The 17,332-nt window shown below is 40.6% G+C and overlaps 1 protein-coding gene across 3 annotated transcripts in view; it reads left to right on the top strand.

Moving 5' to 3' along the window:
* Positions 1–17,332, top strand: part of LOC140186074 (uncharacterized) — a 66,267-nt gene that overhangs the window by 18,252 nt on the left and 30,683 nt on the right. For all 3 annotated transcript variants that reach the window (XM_072239933.1, XM_072239950.1, XM_072239943.1), the window contains exons 2-3: positions 5,416–5,487; positions 15,656–15,757. In XM_072239933.1, coding sequence (XP_072096034.1) covers positions 5,416–5,487; positions 15,656–15,757 — 174 coding nt within the window. The remainder of the gene's footprint in view (positions 1–5,415; positions 5,488–15,655; positions 15,758–17,332) is intronic.

The raw sequence follows: 17,332 nt of genomic DNA, 5'->3' as shown, positions 1-17,332 counted from the left end.
TTTGCACGCATTTTGTACTCAGTACTTTTATATTTACGTGCTATAGCACTTTCTTTTTATCCGCAGTTATTTTGTAAATAACACTATTCTTTACATTTCTGGTCAGATGCTAACTGCATTTCGTTGACTTTGTATCTGTACTTGGCACAATGACAATAAAGTTGAATCTAATCTAATTTATATACTTCTCTCACTGTTTTTACCTTGCCTCTACAATCTCCCATTGTCAGCACTCGAGCTCAGTGCCTTCCTAAATGCAACTGCTATATTTTGAGTGGTTTTGGAGCAGAGATTTCCATCAGTTGATGTGAATATTACATTTCTATTTTCCAAGGAAATTTTAATTAAAATTTTTTTTTAAATTTCTCTGGCTTTCTGTGGTGGAGTGGGGGAGACATACTGGGGGTAAATCAAAAGATAATCAGCTGAATGTTTTTCCAGAGTTTTCAGCTGGTCATCTGTAGTTGTGCCTCTATTCTCACCCATAGGGCCCATTGTTGGTTATTTACACTTTTGAAATAAACAGAGAAGGTGATCAGTGTTTCTCTGGATGCTAAATTGTTGTGTAGTGTGCCGCACAATAATCTGTAAACATCGATTCTAACCCAAAAAAATTGTGGACTGGGTCAAGCTAGGTTGTGTGAAATCATAGACTACTTTCTCAACCTTTCTTGCTCAACGTTCCTCATTCACTAAGCCATAAAATGGAATAGCATGGAAACAGGCCCTTTAGCTGAATGGGTCTGTGCCAATGCACCAACCATCAGTAATCCATTTACACCAATCCGACATACATCTCACTTATTTTTCCTCTCTCCCTTCCTCTTTTAATCTGCATGCCCCTCCCCCCACTTCCCATCACCTTCTTGGAAGGACAGGGGCTATTTACAGTGTCTGCTTAACCTACTAATCCAGACAGCTTTGTGGTGTGGGAGAAAACCAGAGCATCCGGAGAAGCACTATGGACCTAAGGGCCTGTTCCCGTGCTGCACTGACCTGTGTTATAGGGAAAGCAGAACTTGCACAACGAAGTGAAGGAGGCAAAGGACAGGAAATTATAGGCCAGTTAGCCTGACTTCAGTGGTTCGCAAGATTTTATAGTCCATTATTGAGAATGAGGTTTCAGGAGGCATTTGATAAAATAGGTCAAAGTCAGCATGGTATTACAAATCAGTTGGAATTCTTTGAGGAAATAACAGGCAGGATCGACAAAAGACAGTCAGTAGATAAGAGCGCATGGTATTACAGGAAAGATACTAGCATGAACAGAAGATTGGTTGGTTGGCAGAGTGTAAAGAGTGGGATGAAAAGGGGGCTTTTTCTGATTGGCTGCCAGTGACTAGTGGTGTTCAGCAGGGTCAGTGTTGGGTCCACTACTTTCCATGTTACATGTAATGATCTGGATGATAGAATGGATGGCTCTGTGGCCATGTTTGTGGAAGATACAAAGACAGCTGGAGGGGAAGGTAATGTTGAGGAAGCACGGAGTCTGTAGAAGGTGTTAGACAAATTGGGAGATGGTATACAGTGTATGGTCATGCACTTTGGTAGAAGGAGTAAAGGCATAAACTTATTTTCCAAATGGGGAGCACATTTAGAAATCGAAGATGCAAAGGGATTTGGGGTTCCTTGTTCAAGATTCCCTAAAGGTTAACTTGTAGGTTGAGTCAGTGGATTGAGGTAAAGAAGGCTAATTCAATTTTAGCATTCATTTCAAGAGAGCTAGAATATAAAAGCAAGGATGTAATGCTGAGGCTTCATGAAGTATTGGTCACACCGCACTTGGAATATTGTGGGCTGTTTTGAGCCCACTATCCAAGATAGCATGTGCTGGCATTGGAGAGGATCCAGAAGATGTTCACAAGAATGTTCTTGGGATGAAAGGGTATGAGGAGGATTTGCTGGCTCTGGGCCTATACTCACTGGAGTTTAGAAGAAGGATGGGGAATCTCATTGAAACCTATTAAATATTGAAGGGCCTAGATAGAGTGGATGTGGTGAGAGTGTTTTTAATAGTGGTGGAGTCTAGGACTAGAGGGCACAGCCTCAAGATAAAAGGAAGTCTCTTTAGAACAAAGATGAGGAGGAATTTCTTCACAGAGGGTGGTGAATCTGTTGAATGCATTGCTGCATATAGCTGTGGAGGACAATTCATTAGGTATATTTAAAGTGGAGGTTCATAAGTTCTTGATTTGTAATGGTGACAAAGATTACAGGGAGAAGACAGGTGAATGGCATAGAGAGGGGATAAATTAGGCATAATCAAATGTCAGAAAGGACTCAAAGGGCCGAATGGCCTAACTCTGTTCCTGTGGTTATGAATTTACGGTCAAAAGGCTAGAAAAGAGGAATTTCTTACACAATAGATATAACTTACAATGGGCACCTTGGTGTAACTGGGGCACAACTTCAGATTATTGTAACAGCCTATCTTGTGAAACTCTAGAATAGCATTTAACTGAATAATATTAATCAGATTTACTTGTTTCTCTTGTTAAATTAACTTGATTGGCTGAAGAACTTGCTAGCCACAACACAGGAGGTTATAGATCCATACTAGCTTTCAACAGAACAATCACATTTACCCCCACCTCCACCCCGTGCACTTTAATCTTGCTTGTTTATTCATTTAATTTTCCTTTAATTTTTATTTAGCTAACTAAGGGATAATTTACAAAGTCAATTTACCTACCGGCATATATTGGGATATGAGAGGAAACCAGACTATCCCACTTGTACCTATGCAGCCACAACAAATTATCATATTCTATATCTACTTAGTGGACTCTTTCTTAGGTACAGGAGTGGAACCCGGTGTGATCTTCTGCTGCTGTAGCCCATCCACTTCAAGGTTTAATGTGATGTGTGTTTAGAGGTGATCTTCTGCACTCCACTTCTGTTACACTTGGATAATTGAGTTACTGTTGCCTTCCTGTCAGCTTGAACAAGTCTGGCCATACTTCTCTGATTCTCTTACTAACAAGGCATTTTCACTCACAGAACTGCCACTCGCTGGATGTTTTTTTTTTGTTTGTAGCACTGTTCTCTGTTAACTCTACAAAACATACAGCAAGTGGCAGTTCTGTGAGTGAAAATCCCAGGATATCAGCAGTTGCTGCGGTACTCAAATCACCTTGTCTGGCACCAACAATCATTCCACCGTCAGTCACCTAGATCACATTCCTTCCCTTTTCTGATGTTTGATCTGAACAACAACTGAATCTCTTGACACATCTGTATGCATTTGTGCATTCAGTTGCTTTCACATAATTGGCTGAATAGATATTTGCATTAACGTGCAGGTGTATTTAATAAAATAACCACTAAGAGTATATTGTAACAAATTAATGGCAGTTTCAGTACCTGGTCTGGTAAAACTATATTGGTTCTGCTTTTTTGAATCCCTCTTTGCATTTCTGTTTTCAAATATTTTTAAACTAGTATGCAGTTTTGGCCAAATTAGCCTTTCTCTTTCCATCACTGCTCCCCACTTCTCCCACACAATCCAGTCTCTGTTCTATAACTAATTGAAAATATATAGAATTGTTTGTCAGGACTAGATTTAAGTGTCATATCTATTTGCATGTTCCTGATTATTTTAATACCTTTGAAATAAAAAAATCATTAATGAAGGGGGCACTCAGATGCATTAAAAACACACCTTATCACAGAAGTCAAAGTAAATTTTATTATCAAAATACATATATGTCAACATATGCAACCCTGAGATGCACCTTCCTGCTGGCATACTCAGCAAATGTATAAAATAGTAACTATAACAGGATCAATGAAAGATCAACTGGCGTACAGAAGACAACAAACTGTCCAAATGCAAATATAAAAAAAAGCAATAAGTAATGAGAACATGAGATAACAATATAGAGTCCTTAAAGTGAGATCGCTGGTTATGGGAACATCTCAGTGGATAGGCACGTGAGTGTAGTTACCCCTTTTGTTCACGAGTCTGATGATTGTGGGGTAGTAACTGTTTTTGAACCTGGTGATAGAGTCCTGAGGCTCTTGTACCTTATATCTGATGACAACAGTGAGTAAAGAGCATGACCTGGGTAGTAGGGGATCTCTGATGATGGATGCTGCTTTCCTACGACAGTATTTCATGTTGATGTGCTCAATGGTTGGGAGGGCTTTACACATGATCTACTGGGCTGAATCCACAACCTCTTGTAAGATTTTCTGTTCAAAAGCATTGGTGTTTCCATACCAGGCTGTGATGCAGCCAGTCAATATACTCTCCACTGCACATCTATGGAAGTTTGTCAAAGTTTTTGATGTCATGCCATATCTCCAAAGACTCCTAAGTAAGTAGAGGTGCTGCTGTGCAATGGCACTTACATGTTGGGTCCAGAACAGATCCTCTGAAATAGTAACACCCAGGAATTTAAAGTTACTGACCCTCTCCACCTCTGATCCTCCAAAGAGGATTGGTTCATGGACCTCTGGTTTCCTTCTGAAGTCTACAATCAGTTCCTTGGTCTTGCTGACGCTGAGTGAGAGGATGTTGTTATGACACCACTCAGCCAAATTTTCAATTTCCCTCCTATATGCTGATTCATCAGTGCCTTTGATTCAGCCCACAACAGCATTGTCTTCAGCAAACTTGAATATGGTATTAGAGCTGTGCTTTGCCACATAAAGTCAATGACAGCTTCCACCCTGCTACTGTAAGACTATTGAATGGTTCCCTGGTAAGCTAAGATTTACACTTGACCTTGTTTGTTTTCACTCATTTTGAGCCTAAATGTTTGGCATGGGGATGTTCTTGTATCATTAGAAAAATAATAAAGTAAATCAGGGCATTGATACTTGTTAATTACTGCAGACTGAAAAAATGCATAATTTAAACTGTGAAAATCTTTAATAATTTAGTCCATGTAAGTTTAAAATCTGCTTTGGATAATGCGGTTATTAAATTCTTAATCTATTTGGAATAAGTCCTTTTTATTGCATGGCTAAAATAATTAAAATTAAATTGTAAGTTAAAATGAATGTGTGAATTATGTGGATTTATTTAACACTGATGTCTTTACATTGCAGAGTTCTTCACATTCTTTAATTTCTTTACATAATTATCAAAATTTACAGCAGAGCAAGTGGTTAGTGTGACTATTTTGTCCATTCTGTCTGAGAAAGCTTAATGTTATCATGCTTCTTGGCAGTTGGTCTGTAGCCTTGTATGACATATTGTGTGTGTCTCCATGGAATTTCTAAATGCGTTAATTGTTTCTGCCTCTTCCACCATTTCAGAGAATAATATGTAAACTATTCTACATAAATCTGAATGATTTTGCATAGTTTGATAAGATTGGTTGAAAATTGTTAGTTTGAGCACATAGAACTTCCTGCTCTTTGAATAATACCAATTGATTTTTACAGTTTGTATTTTTCCATGTGTAGGCTAAGGAACTTACGGAGAGCATTGAAGAAATGTTAATTCGATTGGATGAATTTTGTGGAATGCTTGACATGGTACATTTTACAACAACACCTTTTAAACCAAATGTAGTAGAATTGTAGAACATGCCAATTTATTCACCCCAATTTTAGAAGGGTAATTACATTATATAATTATAAAGAAGGGCATTCTAAAAGGACATGGTGAGCCGCCAGAAGTTTTGGTACATATTGGCACCAATGACATAGGTAGGAAAAGGGAGGAGGTCCTGAAGAGAGAATTTAGAATTCTAGGTAGGAAGTTGAAAATCAGGACCTTCAGGGTGGTAATCTCTGGTTTGATGCCTGTGTCACTTGCCAGTGGAGGTAAGAATAGGATAATTTGGCAGATGAATGTGTGGTTAAAGAATTGGTGTAGGGGGCAAAGTTTCAGATTTATGGATCACTTCTGGGAAAGGTATGGCTTGTTTAAAAAGGGCAGGTTACACCTGAACCTATGTGGCACGTGGCCAAGTGGTTAGGGCGTTGGACTAGCGATCTGAAGGTCGTGGGTTCGAGCCTCAGCCGAGGCAGCGTGTGTGTCCTTGAGCAAGGCAATTAGTCTACCCAGCTGAGAATGGGTACGGGGAAAAATGCTGGGGGTTAACCTCGCAATAGACTGGCGTCCTATCCGGGGGGGGGGGGGGGGAGTCTCGTACTCTCAGTTGCTTACCACCACAAAAACCGGCATAAGCACCGGCCTTTTGGCCCACAAGGCTCGTGACAGACCTTAATCTTTAAACACCTGAACCTGAGGGGGAACCAATATCCTTGCGGGCAGGGTTGGGGGGGGTGGTGGTGTTAAACTAATTTTGGCGGGGGATAGGAAACGATAGAGCTGAGGATTGGACAGTTGGTATACAAGCAGAGGCAGCGTGTAGTGAGACTGTCAAGAAGGACAGGCAGATTGTAGGGCAAAATTGTAGTCAGTGGAATGAGTTGCAGTTTAACGGACAAAATCGAAAAGGGTGATGAATACAGGACTGGAGATGTTATATTTGAATGTGTGCCGTATACAAAATAAGGTAGATTTTCTTGTAGCGCAGTTATAGATTGGCAGGTTTGATGTTGTGGCCATCACTGAGTCGTAGCTGAAAGGAGATTATAGTTGGGAGTTTAACATCCAAGAATACACATTGCATCTGAAGGACAGGTAAGTCGGCAAAGGGAGTGCGGTGGTTCTGTTGGTAAAAAAAAAAGGAGGTGACATAGGATCAGAAGATGTAGAATCATTGTGGATAGCATTAAGAAACTACAAATGTCAAAAGACCCTGCAGAGAGTTATATACAGGCCCTCAAACATATCCAGGATGTGGGCTACAAATTACAACAGGAGGTAGAAAATTCATGTCAACAGGGCAATGTTATAATAATCAAGGGGGACTTCAATATGGATTGGGAAAATCAGGTTGGTGCTGATTTTGGATCCCTCGAGAATTTGTAGAATGCCTATGAAATGGCTTTTTAGAGCAGTTTGTGATTAAGCCCACTAGGGGATTCACTATTCTGGATAGGGTGGTGTGTAATGAACCGGATTTGATTTAGGGTGCTTGAGGTAAAGGAAACCTGATGAGACAGTGATCATAATCTGATAGAATTCACCCTGCAATTTGAGAGAGAGAAGCTAAAGTCAAATGTATCAGTATCACATTGGAGTAAAGAAAATTACAGAGGCATGAGAGAGCAGCTAGCCAAAATTGATTGGAAGGGTCCACTAGCAGGAATAACGGCAGAGCAACAATGGCTGGAATTTCTTGGAGCAATTCAGAAGACACAGGATATATGTATCCCAAAGAGCAAGAAGTATTCTAAAGGCAGGATGACACAACCATTGCTGACAAGGGAAGTCAAAAACAACATAAAAGCAAAAGAGAGGGCTTATAATAGAGCTAAAATTAATGGGAAGTTAGAGGATTGAAAAGCTTTTAAAAACCAACAGAAGGCTACCAAAAAAGCCATAAGGAGCGAAAAGATGATATATGAAGGTAAGCTAGCCAATAATATCAAAGAGGATACTAAAGTTTTTATTTATATGAAAAGAGAGGCGAGAGTAGGTATCAGTCTGCCGTGAATGGTGGCATGGCAGCATAGTGGTTAGCAAAACACTTTACGGTACTGGTGACCCAGGTTCATTTCCCTCCCCTATATGTAAGGAGTTTGTATGTTCTCCCTGTGACCATGAGGGTTTCCTCCGGGTGCACCGGTTTCCTCCCATAGTCTAGTAGGTTAATTGGTCATTGCAAATTGTCCTGTGCTTAGGGTGGGATTAATTCGGTGGATTGCTGGATGGCATGGCTTGAAGGGCTGGAACAGCCTATTCTGCTCTGTATCTCAATAAATAAATATAAATTAACTGGAGAGGTGCTAATGGGGGACAAGAAAATGGCGAATGAACTGAATAAGTATCTTGCATCAGTCTTCACTGTGGAAGACACTAGAGTATGCCGGAAGTTAGAGAGTATCAGGGAGAAGTGAGTGCAGTTGCTATTACTAGGAAGAAGGTGCTTGGGAAGCTGAACGGTCTGAAGGTAAATAAGTCAGCTGGACCAGATGGACTACACCACAGGATTCTGAATGAGGTAGCTTAAAGAGATTGTGGTGGCATTGTAATGATCTTTGAAGAATCACTAGATTCTGGCATGGTTCTGGAGGACTGAAAAATTGCAAATTTCATTCCACTCTTCGAGAAGGGAGTGAAACAGAAGAAAGGAAATTATAGACCAGTTAGCCTGACCTCAGTGGTTGGGAAGATGTTGCAGTCGATCTTTAAAGATGAGGTTTCGGGATACTTGAAGGCACATGATAAAATGAGCTGAAGTCAGCATGGTTTCCTTAAGGGTAAACCTTGAGGACTTGACAAGCAGGATAGTGAAAGAATAATCAGTGGATATTTTTATTTGGATTTTGAAAAGGCCTTTGTCAAGGTGCCAGATATGAGGCTGCTTAGCAAGATAAGAACCCATGGTATTACAGGAAAGATACTAGCTTATATAGATCATTGGCTGATCAGCAAGAGACAAAGAGTAGGAATAAAGCAAATCTTTTCTCATTGGCTGCCAGTGACTAGTGGTGTTCTGCAGGGGTCAGTGTTAGGACCACTTCTTTTCACATTGTATGTCAATGATTTGGATGATGGAATTGATGGCTTTGTGGCCAAGTTTGCAGACGATGCAAAGATAGCTGGAGGGGCAGGTAGTATTGAGGAAGCAGGAATGATGCGGAAGGATTTAGACAGATTAGGACAATGGGCAGACATGTGGCAGGTTGAATATAGTGTAGGAAAGTGTATCGTCACATCTTTGGTAGGAGTAAAAGCTTTGATTATTTTCTAAACGGAGAAAATCCAAAAATCCGAGGTGCAAAAGGACTTTTAAGTCCTCGTGCAGGATTCTCTAAAGGTTAACTTGCAGGTTGAGTCGGTGGTGAGAAAGTCAAATACAATGTTAGCATTTATTTTGAGAGGACTAGAATATAAAAGCAAAGATATAACGCTGAGACTTTATAAGGCTCTGTTCAGGCCTCAGAGTATTGAGAGCAGTTTTGGGCCCCTTATCTAAGAAGAGGTGGTAACATTGGAGAGGGTTCAAAGGAGGTTCACAAAAATGATTCCGGGATTGAAAGGCTTATCATTAGAGGAGTGTTTGGTTTGGTTCTGGGCCTATACTGACTGGAATTTAGGGGGAATCTCATTGAACCCTATCGAATTTTGAAAGGCCTAGAGAGAGTGGATGTGCAGAGGATGTTTCCTATAGTGGGGGAGTCTAGGATCAGAGGGCACAACCTCGGAATAGAGGGATGTCCACTTAGAATGGAGATGGAGGAATTTCTTTAGCCAGAGGATGCTGAATCTGTAGAATTAATTGCCAAAGGTGGCTGTGCAGGCCAGGTCTTTGAGTGTATTTAAGGCGGAGGTTGATAGATTCTTGCTAAGTCAAGTGTGAATGTGGTTGATTGAAATGGATAGGCCATAAGCAGATGGCAGAGCAAACTTGATGGATTGAATGGCCTAATTTTACTCCAATATCTTATGGACTTATTTACAGCAGAGGATTATGTTTATTTTGCACATTGGTGGAAGAGCTCAAGGCTTGGTGCCAGGCAAACAACCTCTTCCTCAATGTCAACAAGACAAAGGAGATCTCCCACCACTCATTACATCTGTGACACTGCAGTGGAATCTACAAGCAGTTTCAAACTTCTGACAGTGCACATCTCACACAACTTCTTATGGTCCCAGTACATGTTATTCAGTCAAGAAAGCACACCAACAGCTCTTCTTTCTGAAGAAAGATGAGCTATGCACATCTATACTCATGTCATTCTACCGCTGCAGAGTAGAGAGGATTCTAACATGCTACATCACTGCACGGTATGAAAATTGCACTGCGGTGGACAGGAAGGCTCTACAATGGGTAGTGAAGTAGTGAGATATATACAGAAAGGAGCCGGAAAAGGGCCAGCAACATCATGAAGGATCCCACTACCCTGCTCATGGACTGCTTATCTGACTCCCATCAAGGAGGAGGATATTTAGCATCCACATCAGGATCAGCAGACTCAAAAACATTTACTTTCCCCAAACAATAAGGCTGATCAATAATCCCACCCCTGCACACCCCCATTATTTTATTACTTCCTGTCAGTCTCCTTATGTACAGTGGTCGTTTGTTGGTGACACAACGAGGTTTAAAAAGAGTCCGGGTGCTTTTGGGACTTTTTGGCAGACTGAAATGATTATGATCTATTACACACTCAGCAGGGGCCAATAAAAAGAAGCGAGATGTAAGTGGAGCAGTAGTTCTGTGAGTGGACAGTATTAGAGTGGTCAGGCTTTGCCCCAACATGCTTAGGCAAGCACAGATGGAGGGTCTGAGGAAGTTTTTGTTTTCTGTTAGTATATAGTGCGCTGAGAATTGGTCCAGAGTTTGTGGTATGTTCCTTGTGTGAGATGTAGGAACTTTGGGAAACCTCCAGTCTCCCTGATAACTGCATTTACATGAAGTGCACTGAGCTGCAGCTCCTTAGAGATCGTGTCAAGGAACTGGAGCTGCAACTAGATGACCATTGGCCCTTATGGGAAAATGAGGAGGTGAGGGATGGGGGCTGCAGGGAGATAGTCACCCCTAAGTTGCACAAGGCAGGTACCTGGTTGACTGTTAGGAAAGGGAATGGGAATAGACAACCAGTTCAGAGTAGCCTGATGGCCATTTCCCTCAATAATCAGAATCAGAATCAGGTTTATTATTACCAGCATGTGACATGAAATTTGTTAACTTAACAGCAGCAGTTCAATGCAATACAGTACATAATCTGGCAGAGAGAGGAAAAAAAATAAGAAGTGTACCCCTTTCGATACCGTTGGAGGGGAGTGCCCTACCAGTGGGAATCCGCAGTGACTTGATCACTGGCACTAAGTCTGGCTCTGTGGCTTGGAAGGGAAGGTAGGAGAAGAGGAGTGCAATAGTGATAGGGAATTCCATCATTAGAGGAGCGGACAGAAGATTCTGTGGCTGTGAAAGAGATACCAGATGGTATGTTGCTTCCCAGGTGCCAGGGTCAGGAATGTCTCAGATCGGGTTCACAACGTTCTAAGGAGTGAGGGTGAACAGCCAGAAGTCATGGTACATATTGGTACCAATGACGTAGGTAGAAAAAGGGAGGAGGTCCTGAAGAGAGAATATCGGAGTTAGGTAGAAAGCTGAAAAGCAGGACCTCAGGGTAGTAATCTCTAGATTGCTGCTTGTGCCTTGTCCCACTGAGGGTAAGAATAGGATGTATAGGCTGATGAATGTATGATTTCAGGTTTCTGGATCATTGGGGTCTCTTCTGGGGAAGATATGAACTGTACAAAAAAAAAGACGGGTTACACCTGAACTCGAGGGACAAAAACCTTGCGGGCAGTTTTGCTGCATCTTTTGGGGATGAGAACTGGAGTGATGAGGCTGAGTATGGGGCAGTGGTATGCAATCGTATGCAATATAGTGAGACTGTGAGAAAGGACAGGCAGATGATAAGGCAAAATTACAGTCAGTAGGATGAGTTAAAGTGTAACAGGGGGCCAAAATAGAAAAGGGTGATGAGTACAGGACTGAAGATGTTATATTTGAATGCACGCAGTTAGAGATTGGCAGGTATGATGCTGTGGGCATTGCTGAGTCATGGCTGCAAGAAGATCATAGTTGGGAGCTTATTATACAAGGATATACTTTGAACCAAAAGGATAGGCAGGTAGGCAGAAAGGGTGGGGTGGTTCTGTTAGTAAAAAATGAAATTGAAGGAGGTAACATAGTAGCAGAAGATGTAAAATTGTTGTGGATAGAGTTAGGAAACTGCATATATACACGTTTGCAACCAGTAGCAAGCATGTGGGCTACAAATTACAACTGGAGGTAGAAAAGGCATTTTTAAAAGGGCAATGTTGCGATAGTCGTAGGGAATTTCAATGTGGGTAGATTGGGTAAATCAGGCTAGTACTGGATCCCGGGGGGGGGGGGGGGGTCGTGGGATTTGACCAATGCACGTGAGATGGCTTTGTAGAGCAGCTTGTGTTTGAGCCCACTAGGGGAACAGTAATTCTGGATTAGGTGTTATTAGGGAACTTAAGATAAAGGAACCAATAGGAGGCAGTGATCATAATTTGATAGAATTCAATCTGCGGTTTGAGAAGCTAAAATCAGATGTACTAGTATTACAGTGGAGTAAAGTGAATTACAGAGACATGAGAGAGGAGCTGGCCAAAGTTAATTAGAAGGAGACACTAGCAGGGATGATGGTGGTACAGCAGTGGCTGTAGTTTCTGAGAGCAATTCAGAAGGCGGAGGATAGATGCATCCCAAAGATGAAGTATTCTGAAGGGAGGTTGGGACAACTGTGGTTAACAAGGGTTTTACAAGGGAAGTCAAAGATAGCATAAAAACAAAAAGGGTGTATAATATAGTAAAAAAATAGTGGGAAGATAGATGATTGGGAAGCTTTTAAAAACCAACATAAGGCTTCTAAAAAAGTCATAGAAAAAAGATGAAATAAGAAGGTAAGCTGGGCAATAATATAAAAGAGGATGCAAAAAGATTTTTCGGATATGTAAAGAGTAAAACAGAGATGAGAGTGGACATTGGACAACTTGGAAAATAGCAGTGGAGAGATAGTAATGGGGTACAAAGAAATGCTGGACAAACTTTTAAGTATTTTAAGTGAGTCTTCACTTTAGGAGACTTTTAACAATGCTAGAAATGTGAGAGTGTCAGGTGGCAGAAATGAGCACCATTGCGGTTACTAAGGAGAAGGTGCTTGGAAAGCTGAAAAGTCTGAAGGTAGATAAGTCATCTGGACCAGATGGACTACACCCCAGAATTCCAAAATAGGTAGCTGACGAGATTATGGAGGCATTAATAATGATGTTTCAAGAATTACTAGACTTGAATGATTCCAAAGGAATGGAAAATGCAAATGTCAATCCGGTCTTTAAGAAGGAGGGAATTAGAAGACAGGAAGTTACAAATCAGTTAGTCTGACTTCAGTGGCTGGAAAGACAAAGAATCGTCAATGGATGTTGCTTATTTAGATTTTCAGAAGGCGTTTGACAAGGTTCCGTACATGAGGCTGCTGAACAATATAAGGGCCCATGGGATTACAGGAAAGATACTAGCACAGATAGAAAATTGCCTGAGTGTTAGGAGGCGAAGAGTGGGAATAAAGTGGGCCTTTTCTGGTTGGTTGCAGTGACTAATGGTGTTTCACAGAGGTCAGTGTTGGGACCACTTCTTTTCACATTATATGTCAATGATTTGGATGATGGATTTGATGACTTTATGGTCACACTTGTGGATGATACAAAGATAGGTAGAGGGGCAGGTAGTGTTGAGGAAGCAGGATGTCTGCAGGACTTAGGGTGTTTTGGAGAATGGGCAGAAAAGTAGCAGATGGAATACAGCATAGGGAAGTGTACGCTGTGATAGAAGGAATAAAGGTTTCGACTTTTGTAAATGGGGAGAAAATTGAAAAATCGGAGGTGCAGAGGGACTTAGGAGTCCTCGTGCAGAATTCCCTAAAGGTAAACTTCCATGTTGAGTTGTTGGTAAGGAAGGCAAATACAATGTAAGCATTCATTTCAAGTGGACTGGAATACAGAAGCAAGGATGTAATGTTGAGGTTTTATAAGGCATTGGTCAGACTGCACCTGGAGTATTGTGAGCAGTTTTGGGCCCCTTATCTAAGAACTTAAAACTTTTGAAAAGATGTTCTGGCACTGGAGAGGATCCAGAGGAAGTTCATGAGAATGATCCCAGGAATGAAAGTGTTAACAATATGAGGAATGTTTGATGGCTCTGAATCTGTACTCATTCGAGTTTAGAAGAATGAAGGGAAATCTTATTGAAACCTATCAAATACTAAAAGGCCTAAATAGAGTGGATGTGGAGAGGGTATTTTTTATAGTGCGTGAGTCTAGTGCCAGAGGGCACAGCCTCAGAATACAGGTATGTCCATTTAGAACAGAGATGAGAAGGAATTTGTTTAGCCAGAGGGTGGTGAATCTGTGGAATTCTTTGCCATGGTTGGCTATGGAGGCCAAGTCATGGAGTATATTTAAAGCAGAGGTTGAGAGGTTCTTGATTAAACAGGGCATCAAAGGTTAAGGGGAAAAGGCTGGAGAATGGAGTTGAGAGGGATAATAGATAATGGCGGAGCAGACTCAGTGGACGGAATGGCCTAATTCTGCTCCTATGTCTTATGATCTTATTAAACAATCTTGAAACATTATAAGTCCTGGATTGTATTAAAGATTTAAAAACATTTGCTGATATTTAATCTGTACAGGATTGGTGATATTCACATTCACATCACTATCTTGAATGTTTGTATACTCCTATTCTTATGGGAATGTACAGTACTGACGAGAGACCACAGATGATGAGATATGGAGCAAAAATAATCTGCTGGAAGAACCTAGTGGGTCAAGTAGCATCTGTGGAGGCAAAATATCTCTTTGGAAAGTTACAATGTCTTCCAGTTGAGTTTTGCATCAAACAGGATGCCACACCTAATTGTGACGACTTAATCTGACTTTTTTTTAAGGTGTATAATTGCCCAGAGTGTACACACACTTAAATACTGTAGCTTCCCTATAAAACATCTTGGCATAAATCAAGTAACATAAAAGAGTCTGGATTTTGCATTCACTGAAGAGTATTATTAAACAGTCAAAATGCTGCAGAACCATTCATTTGGGGTCTAGATCATGTGAGCAGCAAAAGCCAAAATATACCAATTTAACCAATCAAATTGAAGAATCCTTGGTAAGATGTATAGTGTTTAAATCAGGAGCTAATACTTGGTATATTTTATTCAATGTAAAAGTAGTTCTAAGAATATAATACTGTATAAAGAAAATAAAAATCACTAACAATAATTGGCATTTGAGGGAATGAACCCCCACCTGTGAAAATAAAATAGCAGTGCCCGTAAGTTTGATAAGACTAAAATATCAAAAATTATTTGCACTTGAAGGACAAACCCAAACATTTTCTGGAATATTTACTGAGTAAATACCCAACATATTGTAGATATGTGGATATTGTATTGTATAAAGAGGGCAGCTCAGACATTCTGCCTGCATGTGGTTAACATCCAATCTTCTTGATCACTGCATTTAGATGTGGACAGGCACTGCAGTTTGTTACTTGATCTGTAGCTGGCACAGTTTGCTTCATCTTCAAGCATTTTAAAAAACAAATCCATACCACTTTATTCTCTAGTTTCATATGAGGTGCAAGCATTTTTTTAGGCGACACATACTGCTACCTTTGTGCAATTTCTGCCAATAATCCCAATGTACCTTGCACAGAATAACATGAAATGAATCTTTCTAATTTTTAAGGAGCAAATGTCTTACAGGCTGCATATTGGAAATTGGTGATCAGTGTACAGAGTAAGTTATAGACTAGACTAGAACATTAGAAAGTAAGTGTGTCATTTTACTCTCTGCAAAGCATGTGCTATTGAAAATGAGCCAGCTGGAAACCTCCATTGCGCGATTATGTATAAGAGGTGCTCAGAACTTGAGAGACCATGGGGCATTAATTTGAATGAAGAAATTAACTAATGGGAACAAAGACTTCAAAAGAATAGATTTTTATGTATCGATTTTATAAAAATATTCCATAGCTAGATTATGTGTGCACAATAAGTTATTTTCTTTATTTCTCAGATTCGAAATGACTCCTCTCAAATTTTGGATGAAAGTATACCAAAACTGAAGGTCAAGGCACTAGAAATGAAGGAGGTATATTCTAAGATTGATAAAATGGAGGTTTGTAATGATTTTTAAGTACTGTTGTGATACAATACTAGAATTCAGAATCTGAAATGGACTGACGACTTCTCACGTGACTCTTACATGGGTTAGGAATACCACATTTAGATGATTGTTACACTTCCATGTTCTCTATTCTGGGTTGTTGATTGCCTTGTTTAGATAGGACACAATATGACTCAGACAATATTATTGCGAATAATTCTTCAATTTTTAAGACTCACTCATGTTGGTTGATTTATGAAGCATGCACAATGACAAACTTGAATTGGAAAACAAAACTATATTAAATGGATTCTGATGATGGTTTGCTTTTCTAAAAGATTGCCTCTGCTCTTTAAGTCCTTTATAGCATACAATAACAAGAAACAGGAGGCAGCTATTAGGTCTTGAATTTAGTTGCTCAATCAAATAAGAGGTTATTCTCCATAGTTCAATATTCCTTTATTCTTTGATTCTTGAAATGTCCACAAATCTATCAGTATCAAACTTGAATATATTTAAACAACTGAGCATCCTTGTCATTTTGGAGAAACAGTTGCAAAAACTAAGCAATATACATCATTCCATTCTCTCAATTCATCATGTAATTGCTAATGAGATAACTCCAGCTGAAATTTTAGTTACAGAAACAAGTGGGTTGCACCTGATCAGTTGTAAAAATATTCACATTGAACTGAGGCAATACTAGCAGTAGTTAGAAGTGCATTCGTGTGGCAGATGGGATGGCTTCTGTTTTCTTTTGCTGTCCGTTTCCCATCCTCCAATCTCTCTCTCTGACACACTTTTAGAAAGACTTCTGTGATTAGAAATTTGAATTTGCCCAGTATGCTGGCCTGTTACACTGGATTTATCCTTTTTATTCCCCCTTCCCTCAACCCAAATCCCTACTTTGACACTATCATCTTACTAAACTAATCTAGACTCCCTTCTGTACAAAAGAAATCCAAGTCTGTCAATTAGACAGACTTATGGGTAAAACTAACAGAAACCACCCAAACAACAGGAATTCTGCAGATGCTGGAAATTCAAGCAACACACATCAAAGTTGCTAGTGAACACAGCAGGCCAGGCAGCATCTGTAGGAAGAGGTGCAGTCGACGTTTCAGGCCGAGACCCTTCGTCAGGACTAACTGAAGGAAGAGTGAGTAAGGGATTTGAAAGTTGGAGGGGCAGGGGGAGATCCAAAATGATAGGAGAAGACAGGAGGGGGAGGGATAGAGCCAAGAGCTGGACAGGTGATAGGCAAAAGGGGATACGAGAGGATCATGGGACAGGAGGTCCGGGAAGAAAGACAAGGGTGGGGGGGACCCAGAGGATGGGCAAGAGGTATATTCAGAGGGACAGAGGGAGAAAAAGGAGAGTGAGAGAAAGAATGTGTGCATAAAAATGAGTAGCAGATGGGGTACGAGGGGGAGGTGGGGCCTTAGCAGAAGTTAGAGAAGTCGGTGTTCATGCCATCAGGTTGGAGGCTACCCAGACGGAATATAAGGTGTTGTTCCTCCAACCTGAGTGTGGCTTCATCTTTACAGTAGAGGAGGCCATGGATGGACATGTCAGAATGGGAATGGG

This window comes from Mobula birostris, chromosome 2 (assembly GCF_030028105.1).
Source record: "Mobula birostris isolate sMobBir1 chromosome 2, sMobBir1.hap1, whole genome shotgun sequence".
NCBI lineage: Eukaryota > Metazoa > Chordata > Chondrichthyes > Myliobatiformes > Myliobatidae > Mobula > Mobula birostris.
The sequence above is the reverse complement of the archived record's forward strand: the minus strand, read 5'-3'. Positions and strand labels throughout refer to the sequence as shown.